The following is a 20,734-nucleotide window of genomic DNA, read 5'->3' as shown; positions in this document are numbered from 1 at the left end:
CTCAGCAGCGCTTTGGAAGCAGTGTATTTTTGCTGCGTCCAAAATGCAGTGCTCTAATGCCGCACTTTTGTTGTCGGTATATGTGAATCCACTTTAATCGGTCAAAATCTGCAGCAGAGACTAACGTGTCCGCTACAGAAATTGACATGCTGCGGGTGAGTTTGGGTATGTCGCTACGATCAGGAGCAGCTGCAGGTTTGACGCTGCGCATTTATACAGCGTTAAACCCCCAGTGTCAAGATGGAACATCATCGAGGATGGGATCTCTAGAAATCCCATGTACACTATGCGTGCATCTGAGGCTGCGGATCACCCGTGGACTCTGCCATGTGGCGCGTCTTTCAGGAGCGCAGCATGTCAAATTCTCTTGCAGAGTCGCTAGTCTCCGCAACATAAATTTGACCACTAGAATGTGGTAAATACGCATGGTTCAGTGAACACATGCGGATTAACCCACGTTCAATAGAATGCAACGTTTTGGACGCAGCAAAAAATATGCATCCAAAACGCTGCTACGTCTGGATCGTGGGCACAGATCCCAAAATGTAAAAAAAAAAAATAAAAAAAAAAATGGCTCTGGGCTCCCGCGTCATTTTTATAACCAGCAGAGGGAAAGCCGAAAGCTGGGGGCTGATATCAGTAGCTGGGTAAGGGGCCATTAGCCAAAAATGTTCCCTGGCTATTAATATCAACCCACAGCTGTTTGTTTAGCCTTTACTGGCTAGATTACAAGGGGACCCCAGAAAAAAATTAATGTGTCGTCCCCCTATAAAATCTAACCAGAAACGGCTAAACAGACAGCTGCGGGCTGATATTAATAGCCAGGGAAGGGGCCATGGATACTAGCCCCCTCTGCAGCTATTAATATTACCCCTCAGCAGGCCCAGAAATGGAGCATCCATAAGATGCGCCAATCTGGCACTTAGCCTCCACTCTTTCCACTGCTCTGTAGCAGGGGCAAGTGGGGTAATGGGGTTGGGTTTAAAGTCAGTCTTGTAGTGGCGGCTGACGTGGAGCCCAGGTTAGTAATGGAGGGAGTCTATAAGACGCCCTCATTACTAACTGCGTAGTAAAGTTATCACCACCTTTTCAATAAAAGACACAGCCAGAATAAAGCATTTTAATGAAATAAAAAACACATGGCTTTAAAAAAATTTTTTACTGTACTCTGTCCGCGAAGCCCTCGATCTTCTGAAAAAAAAGTAAAAAAACAAACCACCATATCCCTCACTTGTCCGCCGTCACGACGCAGTCCACGATTCCGCCACGATTGTCCGTCGGCAATCTGGGTCACTTCTACAGCAGTGACATCAGCAATCACTGATGTCACTGCTGTAGAAGACAGCAATGTACACTGACAGGGGTGTAAAATCACTCCAGTCAGTGTACATTGCTGCTGCAGGAGTGAGGTCACTGGGGTTCATCAGCTGAAGATCAGCTCATCAGCCCGGTGAGCTCACCACCATGGGAACATTCTTCAGAATGTTGCCACGGTGAGGTAAGATCAGCTGATCGCTCACGTGACCGCAGGTCCTGGCAGCACAGTACACTGCTGGGAGCGAGCGCGCTCCCTGCAGTGTACTGTCGGCCGCTGGGAGGAAAACATTGCCGAGGAACCAGGAGGACACAGGTAGCGCCGGACATGTGAGTATAGTATTTTTTTTTTTTTTTTTTTTTTTAATTCTTACTGTTTAAAAAAAAAAATTTACCATCGTGGGCACGCCGGCTCGGCAGAGCAGACTACTGCTTCCCCCAGCAGCGCCGCTATCGCTGTTATCATCGGCAGCGGCGGTCGGATGAGAGGAGTAGTAGTTATCCTCTCCCGACCCAGGTGCCACCCGCACCGCGTTTCAGCCGCAAATTCGCACCTATTGGCTTTAATTGAAAAGCAGCAAATCCGCAGGTATAAATATTATGCCTGCGGATTTGCTGCGGTTCAATTCAATTCAATGGGCGCAAATTCACGGCGGAAAAGCACAAAGAATGGACAAGCTGCGTTTTTTTCCGCAATGGTAATCCTGAGCGGAAATTTCCGCATCATGTGCACAGCACATCAGGATTACCATTGCTATAGCTGGCAGAGCATTTTTCATGCGTTTTTTGCGGCGTTTCCACACGGGAAAAACGCTGCGAAAACGCATCAAAAACGCTACTTGTGCACTTAACCTAAAGGAGGTTTTCCAGGACAGTTGTTTTTTTTCTTTTGGGGCTACGAACTTACAGGCAGGTAGTTATTAACTACCCACAACTACTGTTCTGCCCAAAAACAATCTGTTCCATTGCAGAGCAGTCACGGACTGCTCCTGCCAGTGATTTTCCTTCTCCCGGTGAAGTCATGTCGAAGGAGCAGCTTCTCTTCTGCTCTGCTCTGTCGACAGGACATCTTTGCCGATGTCATTTTGATTGGCAGCCGACTCCCACTGCCTAACTGCTGGAAGCAGGCTATCAATCATCATGATGTCGGCAGTGGCGCCCCATCAACAGAGTAGAGCAGAAGAGGAAGAGATGCTCTGTTGACGTGAGGTCAAAAGAAGCAGGAGAGTCACCATTCGAGTTGGAAGAGATCTTCGCAAGGTAGGACAGGCAGGTAGTTTGCAACCACCGGCCTGTAAGTTCTTATGTTTTTTTTCCTACTGGGCTAAGTCCCAGATAACACCTGTTGTGAAACCCATAGAGACAAATCATCATCTGCGCATACTGCATTTGAGTCATATGTTTAAAGTATACGCCAGGAACGAATCCTGGTATACATGTTCATAGTATCCATAAGGCTCCACCCAATAGAGTACTGGTCTTCGTCAGGGTGATATGTGTCCATATAACAAACACCAAATACCCAAAGGGCAAATAATTTGCCATGATACCTTTTGTACAGGAAAGAGCAGCAAATAGAACTTACCTATACCTTAAGCCACCGCTAAAAAATGTAAACCATGCAATATCAATTTTTTACAAAGACGTATACTTCTGTATGCCTCTAGGTTCCCGATATGTATCTTGGATGAAAGTCTAGACTGTTCATCAGTTTGAAATATGGTATAAAATACACTGCTCAAAAAAATAAAGGGAACACTCAAATAACACATCCTAGATCTGAATGAATGAAATATTCTCATTGAATACTTTGTTCTGTACAAAGTTGAATGTGCTGACAACAAAATCACACAAAAATCATCAATTGTAATCAGATTTATTAACCAATGGAGGCCTGGATTTGGAGTCACCCCCAAAATTAAAGTGGAAAAACACACTACAGGCTGATCCAACTTTGATGTAATGTCCTTAAAACAAGTCAAAATGAGGCTCAGTATTGTGTGTGGCCTCCACGTGCCTGTATGACCTCCCTACAATGCCTGGGCATGCTCCTGATGAGGTTGCGGATGGACTCCTGTGGGATCTCCTCCCAGACCTGGACTAAAGCATCCGCCAACTCCTGCACAGTCTGTGGTGCAACGTGACATTGGTGGATGGAGCGAGACATGATGTCCCAGATGTGCTCAATCGGATTCAGGTCTGCAGAACGGGCGGACCAGTCCATAGCTTCAATGCTTTCATCTTACAGGAACTGCTGACAGACTCCAGCCACATGAGGTCTGGCATTGTCCTGCATTAGGAGGAACCCAGGGCAAACCACACCAGCATATGGTCTCACAAGGTGTCTGAGGATCTCATCTCGGTACATAATGGCAGTCAGGCTACCTCTGGCGAGAACATGGAGGGCTGTGCGGCCCTCCAAAGAAATGCCACCCCACACCATTACTGACCCACTGCCAAACCGGTCATGCTGAGGGATGTTCCAGGCAGCAGATCGCTCTCCACGGCGTCCCTAGACTCTGTCACATGTGCTCAGTGTGAACCTGCTTTCATCTGTGAAGAGCACAGGATGCCAGTGGCGACTTTGCCAATCCTGGTGTTCTGTGGCAAAAGCCAAGCGTCCTACACAGTGTTGGGCTGTGAGCACAACCCCCATCTGTGGACTTTGGGCCCTCATACCACCCTCATGGAGTCGGTTTCTAACCGTTTGGGCAGACACATGCACATGGCCATTTTGCAGGGCTCTGGCATAGCTCCTCCTGTTCCTCCTTGCACAAAGGCGGATGTAGCGGTCTTGCTGCTGGGTTGTTGCCCTCCTACGGCCCCCTCCACGTCTCCTGGTAGCGCCTCCAGACTCTGGACACTACGCTGACAGACACAGCAAACCTTCTTGCCACAGCTCGCAGTGATGTGCCATCCTGGATGAGCTGCACTACCTGAGCAACTTCTGTGGGTTGTAGAGTCCGTCTCATGCTAACACGAGTGTGGAAGCACAACCAACATTCAAAAGTGACCAAAACATCAGCCAAAAAGCATCGGTACTGAGATGTGGTCTGTGGTCCCCACCTGTAGAACCACTCCTTTATTGAGTGGGTCTTGATAATTGTCATTAATTTCCATCTATTGTCTATTCCATTTGCACAACAGCATGTGAAATTGATAGTCAATCAGTGTTGCTTCCTAAGTGGACAGTTTGATTACACAGAAGTTTGATTTACTTAGATTTATATTCTGTTGTTTAAGTGTTCCCTTTATTTTTTTGAGCAGTGTAGCTCAAAATGTTGCAAAAGTTTTGCACCACTCACGCCAATTGCACCAACATTTTAAAAAGTTGGCGTAGCTTAGCAGAGAGGACATTTAAGAGCACAGCCCAACAAATTAATCATAATTTACGACACAAAAGTGGCATAAATTAAGATAGCAATGTATTCCAGTCCATGAAATGTGTGCCAAATTCACTATGATGCGCATGTCTCTTAATGAATTTGGCGCATCTTGGGCCAGTGCACAGTTCACCAGGACTGGTGTATAAAATGACAGTCTTGATGAGTCAGTCCCTTGGGGCGCACAATGCTGCGGTCTATACATTACGTTAGCAAAGACTAAGCAGTTTTTCTGTGGAACAGCAGTCATACTGGCATTTGAATATATTGGCTGTGTGTAGAATGGTGAAAATGAGAATTCATACAGAGCAGCAATACCTTGCCTACCTAATAAACATTTTGATATTGCCTTACATCATTATTTTCTTCTCCATTTATGTATACAGGTTAATTTGCTTCCTTGTTAAACTTGCTTCCTAATAAAACACAACCCTGGAGCTAAGCGGTTTGGCCCCAGCACCAGAAGTGGACTTTAAGTGCTGTCTGTTTCCAAAGACAAGAATAATCCCAAAAAGTAAATAAAATCACTCAAAATGATTATAAAAAATAAAAAAACAGTATAGCAAAGCACTATTTTGGCAAAAAAGGGAACCTTTTTGCCAATCAGGTTGTCCACCTTTTTAGCAGGGCTGTGGAGTCGGAGTCGGTAGAAATGTACCGACTCCAGCTTTAAAAAAAAATGTATTAATATTTCATAATTGAACTTTCATATGAATTTTATAAATGTTACTCAAATACATATGTTCTATCAAACTATGAACAACAGCGATAAGCAGTTCTGCTGGAGATAGAGACATTTCTTACTTCTTGTGTGTCACTGTTCTCCACTGCTCTTATCTAATCTTATACTTGGTTAACCTCATGCTGCCCCAATCCCCCTACTTACAATGTATGAAACTGAAAGTGAAAATGTGTTGCAAATTCTTAGTAGTAAAGCTCCTCCTCTAGACTAGATGTATACTAGGTGTGCGTCTTCCAAGCATCTCACAGCTGCTAATCAGAAGAGGAAGACTAAGTATTATCCTTTCAACAAACTTTGCATCAGTTAACTGTGAGTACATGAGGAATAACAGTATTACTGACCACTATATCAGTTGTACAACCCGGCAATAATTTTGTACAATTGTTTTTAGGAAAAACAATTGTCATTTGGATTGTGAATGCAGAATTAAAAACCGGAGAATGTCAAAGAAGCGTCACATTAAATCAGCTGTATTTGAACATTTCACCATCACTCAAGATAGAAAACATTATGTCTGTCAGTGTATGACAAATGATCCAGACGAAAACAAATGCTGTGAAGCCAAGATCAGTGCATATTCAGGCAAAGATAAAAATGCTCCTACCAGAGCTTCTAATCTAAAGAGACATTTACAGCGCTTTCATCCAGAAGTACTGAAAGCAGTGGATGAGAAAGACTGCATCCAAACCAATGAACCAGTGCCCAGCTCTTCCAGCCAAACAAAGGAGCAGAGAACTTTGCAGCCATCAGTTGCAAGATATTTTGTCAGTGACAAAGTTACTGTGACAATGACAGTAGATACATTTAAAAAACAGATCATAGAGCTTGTTGTAAAGGATAGTGTACCTATTTCATTATTTTCACGACCAGCTTTTATGTGTCTGAATGGGGAAATGGCCCGCAAGCTTGGTGTTTCTCTGGAGAGAGAGAGTATTAGAAAATTAGTAATCGAAGAAGCTTTTAAACAAAAGGAAGAACTTAAAAAAACTCTCAAGGGACGCTTTCTGTTTCTTAAAATGGATGCCTGCACACGTCATAGAGTGAACTATTTTGCCATCAATGTCCGATTTGTTTGTGACAAAAACTAAATAGTTACCAAGACATTGGCAGTAAAAGACACCAAAGCTCATCACACCAGTGAGTTTCTCCAGGTCTTGGTGGAAAAGGTTCTGCAAGACTATGAACTTAAAAAAGAGCAAGTTCTTTCTGTCATAACTGACAATGCTTCAAATATGATAAGTACTATTAAGCTAATGAATGAGAGTAATGATGGTGACCAGCAGCTAGAAGAACATTCTGGGTCCACAGACACAGAAATGTTTGAAATAGAGGAACACAGTATTGTAACTGAGGAGCAAACTGAAGTGGCTTCAGATGAACAGCAACATGATAGTTTAGATGATCTTGTTGAAACTGTGTCAATACGTTCTTTCATTCATCACATGCGCTGTGTTGTGCATACGCTACAGCTGGCTATAAGAGACAGTCTGCAAGAAGGACATGCTGCTGCACTGATTGGCAAGGTGAGAAAATTGGCTACTGTTGCCAGAACCCCTAAAGTTGACTCCATTTTGAAGAGACGTGCTGGAAAAGGGGCAATTATTGATCAAGCCACACGATGGGGCAGTACTTACTTAATGATTCAGCGCTTGGTTGAACTGAAAACCTTTCTTGTAGACATGGCTAACCCTCAACTGATGCTAAATGAAAGTCAGTGGAATCAGGTGACTGAGCTGGAAAAGTTGCTAGAGCACCCATTTACAGTGACTAAAAAATTACAAGCAGAGGACTTAACTCCAGGTATTTTCTTAAAGGAGTGGAAGAACCTGATGTTTCGCCTGTCCCAAAGAGGAGAGTTAATTGCAAGTGGCATTGCTACATCAATGAAACGAGAGAGGAGCTACTATTACAAAATAACATTCTTTTGGCAGCTGTTTATGTAGACCCAATGCATCAGATTCTTCTAGATGATCAACAACTAACTAAAGGAAAAGAAGCTCTGTTTGAAATAGCAGTAAGGATGAAAGGGTTGCAGAACAGTCAGGAGGAACAAGAAGAATTTGGTCGTCCTGCCACATCTTCACCCTCATCATCAACTGATGAAGAATTTAATTTCGAAAAATATTTGGATCACAAGGACCATGCAAAGCGTTCCCGCATAGAAGAAGAGTCATCCCCATCAAAGAACACAGCCAGTACATTTCAGCAGAATTTTTCATGTGCACTAAAAGAAATTGAGAAATTTGACCGTTCATCAAAAATAACAGTGCAACAAGCGATTCCTCTGAATCCTGACATTGTCAGAGATGTTGCCCGAGTAGTTACTGCTTTGCCACCAACCCAAGTTAGTGTAGAGAGGTTGTTCTCTGCTCAAAATAATTAGATCAGATTTGAGGGCATCCATGAAGGAGGATCTGACAGAGGCAATACTTTTTCTGAGGACAAATTTATAGATTTCTTCTTATTAACTGCATAACAGTGTTTATTGCATATTTACTTACAAGAGTTTAGAAAAGTTTATAAAAGTTATTTGCTATATTCTAATTGTATTCTAATAAATATAGTTTTTGCTCTAAGTGGTCTGATTACTTATATGATGGTGAGAAACTGAATAAGCACGATGTTAATATTTTACAACAGTAAATTTATTGTTATGAATTGGCTATTTATGAAGGAGCCGGAGCCGGAGTCGGAACCTGATAAAATCCAGGAGTCGGAGTCGGAGTCGCAACCGTGGCTTACCGACTCCACAGCCCTGCTTTTTAGGACTTTTTTTTTTTTTAAAGTATTTTGGGCTAAAAATCATTTTTACAATTGGGTTTCATTCAAATGTTTGCAGGGTTTGCGTTCTATAGGTTTAATGTTGCACTGTCTTTTTCTGGCTGTAGAATGAATTAATTGAGAATTAGTGTTGAGCGAGTATGTTCTGGCCGAGCACCGAGTATTTACAGCTGCTCGGTGATATGGTTGAATGGATCCCGTGTGCATGATTTGCGACTGTTTGTCAGCTTTATTACATGTGAGGAATGTGTAAGAAATAGACATTCCTCACATGTAATAAAACTGTCAAACAGTTGCAAATCATGCACACGGGATCCGTTCAAACATATCACCAAGCAGCTGTAAATACTCGGAGCTCGGCCCGAGCATACTCGGCGAAAGGGTTAACAGAACATACTCGCTCAACACTATTGAGAATCCATTAGTCAGTCTGCTATGATGGCCTGACGAGGAGTTTGTGACTCTTATATGCCTTTTTCAGAGCTCCTCTCAGCTGATTTATGACTACAGGCCACATTAATGTTGAATGTGCAGAGAAAGAAAGATTCTGTAAAAGCAAAACTGTGCAACATTAATTAAACCCAGTTGCAAAAATTATTTTTATCCCTAAATACAAGCATTTAACAAAAAAATAAAATGTTCCAAAAGGCGAACAACCCCTTGAAGGTTTGTTATCCATTTAAACCAGTACTACATGACAGAGGCACACGTACCATAGTCACATGATGATTAGAGCTATTTGACTCATGACATAAAGGGCATCTGTCACCACTATTTTGCAGTAATTCAAGAGCGGCATGATGTAGGGGCTGAGACCCAGATTCCAGGGATGCATCACTTACGAAGCTGCTTGCTGTCACTGTTTTCTCTACTGCAGATCTAGCAGGTCTCTGAATGCTGAGCCCTATATAACTCCACCCACACCACTGATTACTGTAGTTAATAATTTATGGGGGTACGGCTACACAAAACAGTTGAATAGGAGGCACGAAACACCTAGTCCTCTAGAGATAATCTCCTGCTGATAAAACACTGATTTTATTAAAGCTACAACAAGCAGCCCAGTAAGTGACACATCACTGGAATCAAGGTCTTAGCCCCATACATCAAACTGCTCTCAGATCACATATCGAAACCTGTTGACAGATTCCCTTAAAAGAAGCAATGTGTCCTGCACTGGCACTAATAATCTGCTGGGAGCAGGAAGTAATTGCAGTTCCAAAAGATGCTGTATGAAGATGGTCACACAAATGTCATTTAGCGCGGATACTTTTGCCAACAGCACCCTCATCTCAGTGCCTCTTTTGGTTCTTCAACAAATAACAATGGGAGAAATGCATTCACCTTACATTCCCGTTTAGGCTCAAAACATCTTGCAAAATGTCAGAATCTTACCTGTCAACAACCAATGCAATGGCTTGTGTTACATCTGGATTGGATACTTGAAGGCGCTTCCATAGTGACCACACAAACTCTTTGTCAGCCTATAAAGTGGAAAAGAAAACAATTAGAAAATTACATTTGCTTAAAGGGAATCTGTCACCCCCTGGGAGTTATCAGACCTCTACTATGGCCACACAAGTAAGAATAGATTTACTTTTCTATCACCTGTATGCCCATAGTAGAAGTCTGATATCGCCCAGGGGGGTGACAGATTCCCTTTAAGGGTATAATAGATTGCTTTAGTAAGCAAATTATAGCATCTAAAGTAAGGCTTCAATCTACAACATAATAATGGACATACACATGTGAACATACCTCAGTTCAAGCATTAGCTGTTTGTTACTTTTAAATGGAAGAAGCCTATTTATCCTCGTTACAATAAAAAATTTTATTCATTTTTCGGAGGGTGAATAGAAAAGAAAACAACAAAACAGTTTTACAACTTTTGGAAGTTAAAGGGGTTGTCCAGTACTTTTAAAAATATGCCAATGTGTTTTAATGATAGAAGATTCTTTCTAATTACCTCCTGGTGCTGTTTCTGTCTGTGAGAGGCGCTATCGGTGGGGACAGGGAGACAGCCGGGGGGGCTGCAGAAGGCTCTGACATCCGCTGACATCACGACAAGTTCAGGCTGCAGCCGAGGGTCCCTCTTCCGCGTTCCACCGGTGGATGCTGGGTTGTGGGCGGGGTTACCCCGTGCGTCACACCCGGCATCCACCGCGCGCGCTCCCTGACCCCATTCATTGGGAAAGTGCGCAGTGAATGCTGGGTGTGATGCGGGCAATAACCCCGCCCACAACCCAGCAGCCACCGCGAGGACCCCAGCGCTTAGTCACGACTCACTTGACGTGACGTCAGCGGGGGTCACATGCTGTCTGAGTGGCCACCGATAGTGCCACTCACAGGCAGAAACAGCACCAGGAGGTAATTACAAAGAAGCTTCTATTTATCATTAAAACACATTGGCATATTTTTAAAAGTACTGGACAACCCTTAAGGGTTTTGGGTTTTATTTTTCAATGTTTACCACTGTAATGACATGATACGTATCAATTGAGGTAGTAAGATAACGAAAATACCAAATACATATAATTATACAGTACAGACCAAAAGTTTGGACACACCTTCTCATTTAAAGATTTTTCTGTATTTTCATGACTTTGAAAATTGTACATTCACACTGAAGGCATCAAAACTATGAATTAACACATGTGGAATTATATACTTAACAAAAAAGTGTGAAACAACTGAAAATATGTCTTATATTCTAGGTTCTTCAAAGTAGCCACCTTTTGCTTTGATGACTGCATTGCACACTCTTGGCATTCTCTTGATGAGCTTCAAGAGGTAGTCACCGGAAATGGTTTTCACTTCACAGGTGTGCCCTGTCAGGTTTAATAACTGGGATTTCTTGCCTTATAAATGGGGTTGGGACCATCAGTTGTGTTGTGCAGAAGTCTGGTGGATACACAGCTGATAGTCCTACTGAATAGACTGTTAGAATTTGTATTATGGCAAGAAAAAAGCAGCTAAGTAAAGAAAAACGAGTGGCCATCATTACTTTAAGAAATGAAGGTCAGTCAGTCCGAAAAATTGGGAAAACTTTGAAAGTGTCCCCAAGTGCAGTTGCAAAAACCATCAAGCGCTACAAAGAAACTGGCTCACATGAGGACCGCCCCAGGAAAGGAAGACCAAGAGTCATCTCTGCTTCTGAGGATAAGTTTATCCGAGTCACCAGCCTCAGAAATCGCAGGTTAACCCCAGCTCAGATTAGAGACCAGGTCAATGCCACACAGAGTTCTAGCAGCAGACACATCTCTACAACAACTGTTAAGAGGAGACTTTGTGCAGCTGGCCTTCATGGTAAAATAGCTGCTAGGAAACCACTGCTTGTTGCCTGTCCTTAGCAGAAGGGACTTGTTTGGGCTAAAGAACACAAGGAATGGAGATTAGACCAGTGGAAATCTGTGCTTTGGTCTGATTAGTCCAAATTTGAGATCTTTGATTCCAACCACCGTGTCTTTGTGCGACGCAGAAATGGTGAACGGATGGGCTCTACATGCCTGGTTCCCACCGTGAAGCATGGAGGAGGAGGTGTGACACTGTTGGGGATTTATTCAAAATTTAAGGCATAATGAACCAGCATGGCTACCACAGCATCTTGCAGCGGCATGCTATTCTATCCGGTTTGCGTTTAGTTGGACCATCATTTATTTTTCAACAGGACAATGACCCCAAACACACCTCCAGGCTGTGTAAGGGCTATTTGACAAAGGAGGGGAGTGATGGGGTGCTACGCCAGATGACCTGGCCTCCACAGTCACCAGACCTGAACCCAATTTAGATGGTTTGGGGTGAGCTGGACCGCAAAGTGAAGGCAAAAGGGCCAACAAGTGCTAAGCATCTCTGGAACCTCCTTCAAGATTGTTGGAAGACCATTTCCAGTGACTACCTCTTGAAGCTCATCAAGAGAATGCCAAGAGTGTGCAAAGCAGTCATCAAAGCAAAAGGTGGCTACTTTGAAGAACCTAGAATATAAGAATTTCATATTATCAAATTATTTCAATATTAGAATATATAGAATTTCAGTTGTTTCACACTTTTTTGTTAAGTATATAATTCCACATGTGTTAATTCATAGTTTTGATGCCTTCAGTATGAATGTACAATTTTCATAGTCATGAAAATACAGAAAAATCAATGAGAAGGTGTGTCCAAATTTTTGGTCTGTACTGTGTATATATATATATATACACACACACAGACACTGCTGAAAAAATAAAGGGAACACTCAAATAACACATCCTAGATCTGAATGAATGAAATATTCTCATTGAATACTTTGTTCTGTACAAAGTTGAATGTGCTGACAACAAAATCACACAAAAATCAATGGAAATCAAATTTATTAACCAATGGAGGCCTGGATTTGGAGTCACCTGCAAAATTAAAGTGGAAAAACACACTACAGGCTGATCCAACTTTGATGTAATGTCCTTAAAACAAGTCAAAATGAGGCTCAGTATTGTGTGTGGCCTCCAAATGCCTGTATGACCTCCCTACAACGCCTGGGCATGCTCCTGATGGGGTTGCAGATGGTCTCCTGTGGGATCTCCTCCCAGACCTGGACAAAAGAATAGGCCAACTCTTGGACAGTGTGTGGTGCAGCGTGACGTTGGTGGATGGAGGACCAGGATTGGCAAAGTCGCTACTGGCGCCCTGTGCTCTTCACAGATGAAAGCAGGTTCACACTGAGCACATGTGACAGACGTGACAGAGTCTGGAGACACCGTGGAGAGCGATCTGCTGCCAACAACATCCTATAGCATGAGTGGTCTCCTGTGGGATCTCCTCCCAGACCTGGACTAAAGCATCCGCCAACTCCTGGACAGTCTGTGGTGCAGCGTGACGTTGGTGGATGGAGCGAGACATGATGTCCCAGATGTGCTCAATCGGATTCAAGTCTGGGGAATGGGCGGGCCAGTCCATAGCTTCAATACCTTCATCTTGCAGGAACTGCTAACACACTCCAGCCACATGAGGTCTGGCATTGTCCTGCATTAGGAGGAACCCAGGGCAAACCGCAGCAGTATATGGTCTCACAAGGGGTCTGAGGATCTCATCTCGGTACATAATGGCAGTCAGGCTACCTCTGGCGAGCACATGGAGGGCTGTGCGGCCCTCCAAAGAAATGCCACCCCACACCATTACTGACCCACTGCCAAACTGGTCATGCTGAAGGATGTTGCAGGCAGCAGATCGCTCTCCACGGCGTCTCCAGACTCTGTTACGTCTGTCACATGTGCTCAGTGTGAACCTGCTTTCATCTATGAAAAGCATAGGGCGCCAGTGGCGACTTTGCCAATCCTGGTATTCTGTGGCAAATGCCAAGCGTACTGCACGGTGTAGGGCTGTGAGCACAACCCCCATCTGTGGACGTCGGGCCCTCATAGAGTCGGTTTCTAACCGTTTGGGCAGACACATGCACATTTGTGGCCTGCTGGAGGTCATTTTGCAGGGCTCTGGAAGTGCTCCTCCTGTTCCTCCTTGCACAAAGGCGGAGGTAGCGGTCCTGCTGCTGGGTTGCTGCCCTCCTATGGCCCCTCCGCGTCTCCTGGTGTACTGGCCTGTCTCCTGGTAGCGCCTCCAGCCTCTGGACACTACGCTGACAGACACAGCAAACCTTCTTGCTACAGCTCGCATTGATGTGCCATCCTGGATGAGCTGCACTACCTGAGCACCTTCTGTGGGTTGTAGAGTCCGTCTCATGCTACCACGAGTGTGAAAGCACAACCAACATTCAAAAGTGACCAAAACATCAGCCAGAAAACATTCGTACTGAGATGTGGTCTGTGGTCCCCACCTGCAAAACCACTCCTTTATTGAGTGTGTCTTGATAATTGCCAATAATTTTCATCTATTGTCTATTCCATTTGCACAACAGCATGTGAAATTGATTGTCAATCAGTGTTGCTTCCTAAGTGGACAGTTTGATTTCACAGAAGTTTGATTTACTTGGAGTTATATTCTGTTGTTTAAGTGTTGCCTTTATTTTTTTTGAGCAGTGTATATACACATACTATAGATATGGATAGATATATAGATACATATAACTTTTTGATCACTTTTACCTCAATATTTGGGGAAGGCAGGGTGAGAAAAAGAAAAGAGAAAGTCTACCACAGGGGAGTGAAAAAGGGTTTGCCCCTTTCCTGATTTCTTATTCTTTTGCATGTTTGCCACACTTAATTGTTTTAGATCACAAAACAAATTTAAGGATTACACAAAGATAACACAAATAAACACAAAATGCAGTTTTTAAATGACGGTCTTTAATATTAAGGGAAAAAGAAATCCAAACCTACAGGGCCCTGTCTGAAAAACTGATTGCTCCGCCCTTGAAAGCATAAATTAACTGTGGTTTAACACATCTTTGGGAAGCTGAGTTCAATTTCCCTAGCCACACACACAGGCCTGGTTACTGCCACACCTGTTCTCAATCAAGAAATCACTTAAATAGGACCTGCCTGGCAAAGTGAAGTAGACCAAAAGATGCCCAAAAGCTAGACATCATGCTGCGATCCAAAGAAATTCAGGAACAAATGAGAAACAAAGTAATAGAGATCTATCAGTCTGGAAAAGGTTATAAAGCCATTTCTAAAGCTTTGGGACTTCAGCGAACCACAGTGAGAGCCATTATCACAAACGACGAAAACATGGAACAGTGGTGAATCTTCCCAGAAGTGGCCGCCTAACCAAAATGACCAAGAGCGCAGCAACAACTCATCCAAAAGGTCACAAAAGACCCCACAACAACATCTAAAGAACTGCAGGTCTCACTTGCTTCAGTTAAGGTCAGTGTTCATGACTCCATCATAAGAATGAGAATAGCCAAAAAAGGCATGCATGGCAGAGTTCCAAGACGAAAACCACTGCTGAGCAAAAAGAGCATAATGGCTCGTCTCAGTTTTGCCAGAAAACATCTTGATGATCACCAAGACTTTTGGGAGAATACTCAGTGGACTGACGAGACTAAAGTTGAACTTTTTGGAAGGTGTATGTAGCGTCGGCGTCCCTGCCTCCTGCTAGGCAGAGACGCCGTTCCTCTCACCTCCCTGCTCCGTCCTCGGCGTCCTCTTCCCGCGCTGCTGGCAGCGCTCGCCGCTTCCCGGGCACCGTGCTTAGGGCGCGCGCGCTCCCTCTCTCTTAAAGGGGCCGCACGCGCACCGCCCTAAGGAGTCCCCGGCCAATTGCCGGTGGAGCTCCCATATGTAAGGCACCTCCTCCAAAATGGAGGTGCCCGAGCAAAGTTGTTGCAAAGCCTTTCACCTCTGCTTCAGCCCTCAGGTCCCGTTGCCAGTCTGCTTTCCAGCTCTGTCTACCTGCTTGCATTCCTTCGGTCCGACAGTCTGTCTACCTGCATCCTCCAGTCTGTCTATGGACCAGTCCGCCGGCGGATCAGGAAGCACCTGCCTGATACCACCTGCCAGCCAGCCGAGAGACTCTTACCCGCTCACCTGGGAGCGCTTACCTGCTACCCGCCAGCTAGCCTACCTGGAGGCTCTGCCGTCACTTGCCGTGACCACCTGCCAGCCAGCCGAGAGACTCTTACCCGCTCACCTGGGAGCGCTCACCTGCTACCCGCCTGCTAGCCTACCTGGAGGCTCTGCCGTCACTTGCCGTGACCATCTGCCTGTCTAGAGACTCTTACCCTGCGGTCACTTGCCGTGACCACCCGCCTGTCAAGAGACTGTTCCCGTCACTTGCCGTGACCTCCTGCCCTTCTACCCAGAGACTGTTCCTGTCACTTGCCGTGACTACCTGCCCGCCTTCCCTGGGAGCCACCCGCTTCCTTACAAGGACTGCCCCCTTTGTATAGTAGCTCAGAGGTTCCACCTCCCAGACCCGTTACAGTGTATGTCCCATTACATCTGGCGTAGAAGTAACACAGCATTTCAGAAAAGGAACATCAAACCAACAGAAAAATATGGTGGTGGCAGTGTGATGGTCTGGGGCTGTTTTGCTGCTTCAGGACCTGGAAGACTTGCTGTGGTAAATGAAACCATGAATTCTGCTGTGTACCAAAAAATCCTGAAGGAGAATGTCCGCTCATCTGACCTCAAGCTGAAGCGCATTTGGGTTAAGCAGTAGGACAATGATCCAAAACACATCAGCAAGCCCACCTCTGAATGGCTTAAGAAAAACAAAATTAAGACTTTGGAGTGGCCTAGTCAAAGTACTAACCTTAATCCGATTGATATGCTGTGGCATGACCTTAAAAAGGCGGGTCATGCTCAAAAACTCTCCAATGTGGCTGAATTATAACATTTTTGCAAAGATGAGTGCACCAAAATTCCTTTTCGTATGTTAGTGCAATTTTATTAACTAAAAGTGACCACTAAGTTTCAGTCCGCAATCTTCTTTCATTCATGAGCAGACCTCTGATTTGCAGTTTGTAGCCTGATCCAAGATTTGTCAGGTTTTTTTTTTTTTTGTTTTCTTTATTTATGAGAGTGTCTCCCCTAGTAATATAGACTTGATGCGAGATGTTCATTAGCTGAAATATTAGCAGCTTCTGTCCTGCTAATTCTTCTTCATGCGCTTTCCTCCTCTGTGTACTGTTTTCTAAGTCCTCTGCGAGATACTTTTTTACCTGTATCTGCCATTAAGCTCTGTGTACAAGACTCTCCCTGCTGTTACCTCAGAGGCAGGGGAAGGCATATCATTGGTGCAACCTGTGAGGCCGCAGCGGGTGCCCAAGAGGTAAGGGGGCCCACTTCTACCTCCAAAGCATTATGATGAGCTATTGGGTGGCAAAGAACTCATATGTTGTTCTTACACATGGTCCCTCTTCTGTCTGTGTCTCTGAGGCTACGTTCACATGACCGTTCGTTTGGCCAATATGCCCCTTTGGAAAAAAACTGCCAACTTACTTATTTATTAACACAGACCGAATGTGACTGTGACTGATAGCCGCCTCTGTACTGATGCACTGCAGAGCCGACTGTCAGTCAGTCACAGGTGTGATTACGGCCGTCGCTCACTATATAGTGAGCGGTGACTGAAGCTGAGCTGGCTGTCCCTCTATGACTGAAAGCCAGAGGCTGCCAGCATGAATAAAGTTAATTTACTCCCAGTAGCCAGGCTTTCAGTGCGTCAGTCACACAGCTTTAGAAAGCTATTAACCTGCAGATTAACCCCATATGTGCAAGTTAATAGCGTTTCTGACATGACAGGTTCCCCTTAAAGAAGTTGTCCACTACTTTATTTCCCCCCCTCCCCAAAGACTTATTGTGATTGCCTTGTGTTGCAGATAATGCCTGTGAGCGGCGCTATCGGTGGCCGCTCACAGGCATCACGTGACCCCGCGCTGACGTCACGACAAGTGAGGCGTGACTCAGCGCTGGGGTCCCCGTGGTGGCTGCTGGTTTATGGGCGGGGTTACCCCCGCGTCACACCCAGCATCCACCACGCGCTTTCCCAATGAATGGGGAGAGGCAGACCGCACGGTGGACGCCAGGTGTGACGCGGGGGGAGGTAACCCCGCCCACAGCCTGGCATCCACCTGGAACGCGGAAGACAAAGACCCCTGGCTGCTGCCAGCACTTGTCGTGACATCAGTGGATGTCAGACCCGGCTGCAGCCGTGGGTCATGAGATGCCTGTGAGCAGCCAGTGATAGCGCCGCTCACAGGCATTATCTGCAACACAAGGTATTTACAAGAAATCTTAGGGGCCCCGGGGGAATACATAGGGAGAGGGAATATAAAGTAGTGGACAACCCCTTTAAGTACTTTTAGGGTACAGTGCATCCACCCTCTAATATATCATAGGGGTGAGAGTGGGTGATCATCAACAATTTACAACCATATGTCCCCCTTCTTATACAATTAGGGCCTGTCTGCACCTGTAAATTGGCTGCTGTTTTTACAGTACCTTGTATGATATAGTATGGCAATTTTCAGTGACACATGCTTTGATATATATATATATATATATATATTTATTAATTACTGAACAGTAATAATTAGTTTTCAGTAGGAGAGTAAATATGTGGTCAATAAGGGAGAGAATACTTCAGGTTAGTGAGAAATTGGCATAAATTTATTGCTACACGTTACCGGTTTTATTGGAAATATCTTTTCAAAATTGGAAATATTTTTGAACAACACAGAAATGAAGTTTTATTAATAAAATTCCCAAAACTTTTCTGCAAGCAATGTCAGTCTCCCAGACACAGACAAATAATGGTGACATTATACTACTTCTTCATGTGTTCATCCCACCAGAATTGGCTCATCGCAGTTTTGATTACATGGGTTATACCAGAACTTGGATGACAGATGGTACCCTATGAAGCTACTAAAAATGTCACAGCCTGAAAAAACGTATAATCCAGTGTTCAGAAATAAAAAAAAAATTGATAGGAGAAAATAAAACAATATGCTAATAATTAGATGGAAATAGGATCTATGCAAATTTCTGATAAAACAACAATATTTAATTAAGGCCTTGAGGAATTTGTGTTTTTTCTTCTTAAATCTTTCCAGCCTATTGTTACAATATTTTTTTCTTCAGCCAGACATCTTCCAGTATGTGCTCCCACTGTAAATGAGCAATTTTAGCTATCTTAATCAAAAGTAAGTTAAATGCTTTTTTACAAGTCAATACACTAAGCTGGCTGTGAATGGGCATCTTTAGGAGCTCTGGCATGCAAGTATTTATTTCGCTTAATTATTAAACAGCTTTTCAAACATCTTGGCACAATTAATAGAGACGCTAAAATTGCTCCCTGAATGGTTACAAGAGCCAAACAACATCTTTTGAAAGAAAGCTCTATATCCCGGCTGAAATTGGCACAGGAAGCAGGTTTTCCAGCTGTCCAGGCCTGCAAGGAATCAATCTGCAGCCTACCTAAGGATTGTGGAGCATACTTGCTTCACGCCTGCTGATCAGAGCACAGGTCTGCATAGTAGAAGTTTATCAGCGGCATACTAGAAGGAAAACATTTGCTGTGCCTGCTGTGCTGACCAAAGAGCATAAATAACATCACCGATGGATGAGAACAGGTAATATAAGGAAAGACAGGAATACGGAGGATCGTTTGTAGTAGTGAACAGTTAGTATAGTCATTTATAGCACAAATATAATCTTTATACAGCGGCCACATATTCTGCAATGCTTTACAAGTGTGACTAATTGTTCCTGGATCCAGTACTGGGCGCTGCATCCTCCTCATGTCAGGATACAATGGTGGCTCAGTGGTTAGCACTGATGCTTTGCAACACTGGAGTGCTAGGCTCACGTCCCACTAAGGACTACATGTCCAAGAAGTTTGTGTGTTCTCCCCTTGTTTGGATTGTGAGTCCCAGTGGGGACAGTGATGATAATGTCTTTTAAGCGCTGCAGAATATGATGGCGCTATATATACAAAATAAATAAGAAATACAATGGAAATCCGGCACACACCTCAGAGGTCATGCTTCCAAGCCTTGTAGGATTGCTCAGGTGGCACCATGCCAACTGAGTATTCAGGTAGTTGACATCCTCAACGCTACTCAGGACTAATAAGTGCTTGAATCTATTGGCAAACTCAACTCTGCTACTTTGCTGGGCACCAGGCTGTGGAGTCAGTAAGCCAATCCTCCGACTCCAACACATAAATCCAACTCAGACTCAGACTCCACAGCACGGCCTCACTACTGAGCGTGTACATAAAGTGCAGCACAGATTCATATCAACCAAAAGCCGAGATCAGGAACAGAACAGATATTTATAGGACATTTCATAGCTTTCCCAAATTCTTATGAAAACATATACAGCACATTGTGCATTGTACTACTGTACCCAATTTCCTATATGTTTTAGGAGTTGGTCCATTTTATTTTGACTCCACAGCCCTGCTGGGCACTCAGCTGTATTTGTAGGCCAGCTCTGCCTTGGCCATGTGACAGACTCAGCCCTGCTAGATCACGGAGGCAATTCTGCCATTCCATTGCCAGCTCCACATTGGACCTTGTGACAAATCTCAGCTTTTCTATATCATTCTGTAACTCAACTCCACAAACTTCTCATAAGGCTATGTGCACACGATGCAGAAATGAAGCAGAAAATTTCTGCATCATTTCTGCATCTCCCTGGCAGAAAAAACGCATGCAGATTGTACATGCGTTTTTCCTGCAGAATACATGCGGATCCACATGCGTTTCCGCATGCAGATTGACAAGCGCTTTCCAAGCGATTTTAGCATCACCTGGAAAGTGCTTGACAACTAGGTCACACTATATAAATCCATGCAAACAGCATGGATTTATATAGTGTGACCCGAGAGAGTGTATATACTTACCTCCGATGGCCCGCGCTGTCCTGCTCACTCCGTTCTCCCGGCTGCCGGCAACTTTGAATTGAAAGACCTGCCGACGTCAGCGTCACGTGACCCGTCACATGACTCTGACGTCACCGCAGGTCCTACAACTCACTGCAAGTGCCGGGAAGCAAGCAGGAGCGATGCGCGGGCCGACAGATGGTAAGTATATATATATTTTTTATTTTATTCATGTTTTTACAGCTTT

The 20,734-nt window shown here is 44.3% G+C and overlaps 1 protein-coding gene across 1 annotated transcript in view; it reads right to left on the bottom strand.

The window, feature by feature from the left end:
* Positions 1–20,734, bottom strand: part of CNTLN (centlein) — a 503,552-nt gene that overhangs the window by 456,039 nt on the left and 26,779 nt on the right. Inside the window, 1 exon segment of the mRNA XM_073665439.1 lies at positions 9,616–9,704. Coding sequence (XP_073521540.1) covers positions 9,616–9,704 — 89 coding nt within the window.

This window comes from Phyllobates terribilis, unplaced genomic scaffold (genome assembly GCF_046119375.1).
Source record: "Phyllobates terribilis strain yellow unplaced genomic scaffold, ASM4611937v1 Scaffold_1__5_contigs__length_1240528914, whole genome shotgun sequence".
Classification (NCBI taxonomy): Eukaryota; Metazoa; Chordata; class Amphibia; order Anura; family Dendrobatidae; genus Phyllobates; species Phyllobates terribilis.
Note: the sequence above shows the minus strand (reverse complement) of the source record. Positions and strands in the feature narration are given on the sequence as shown.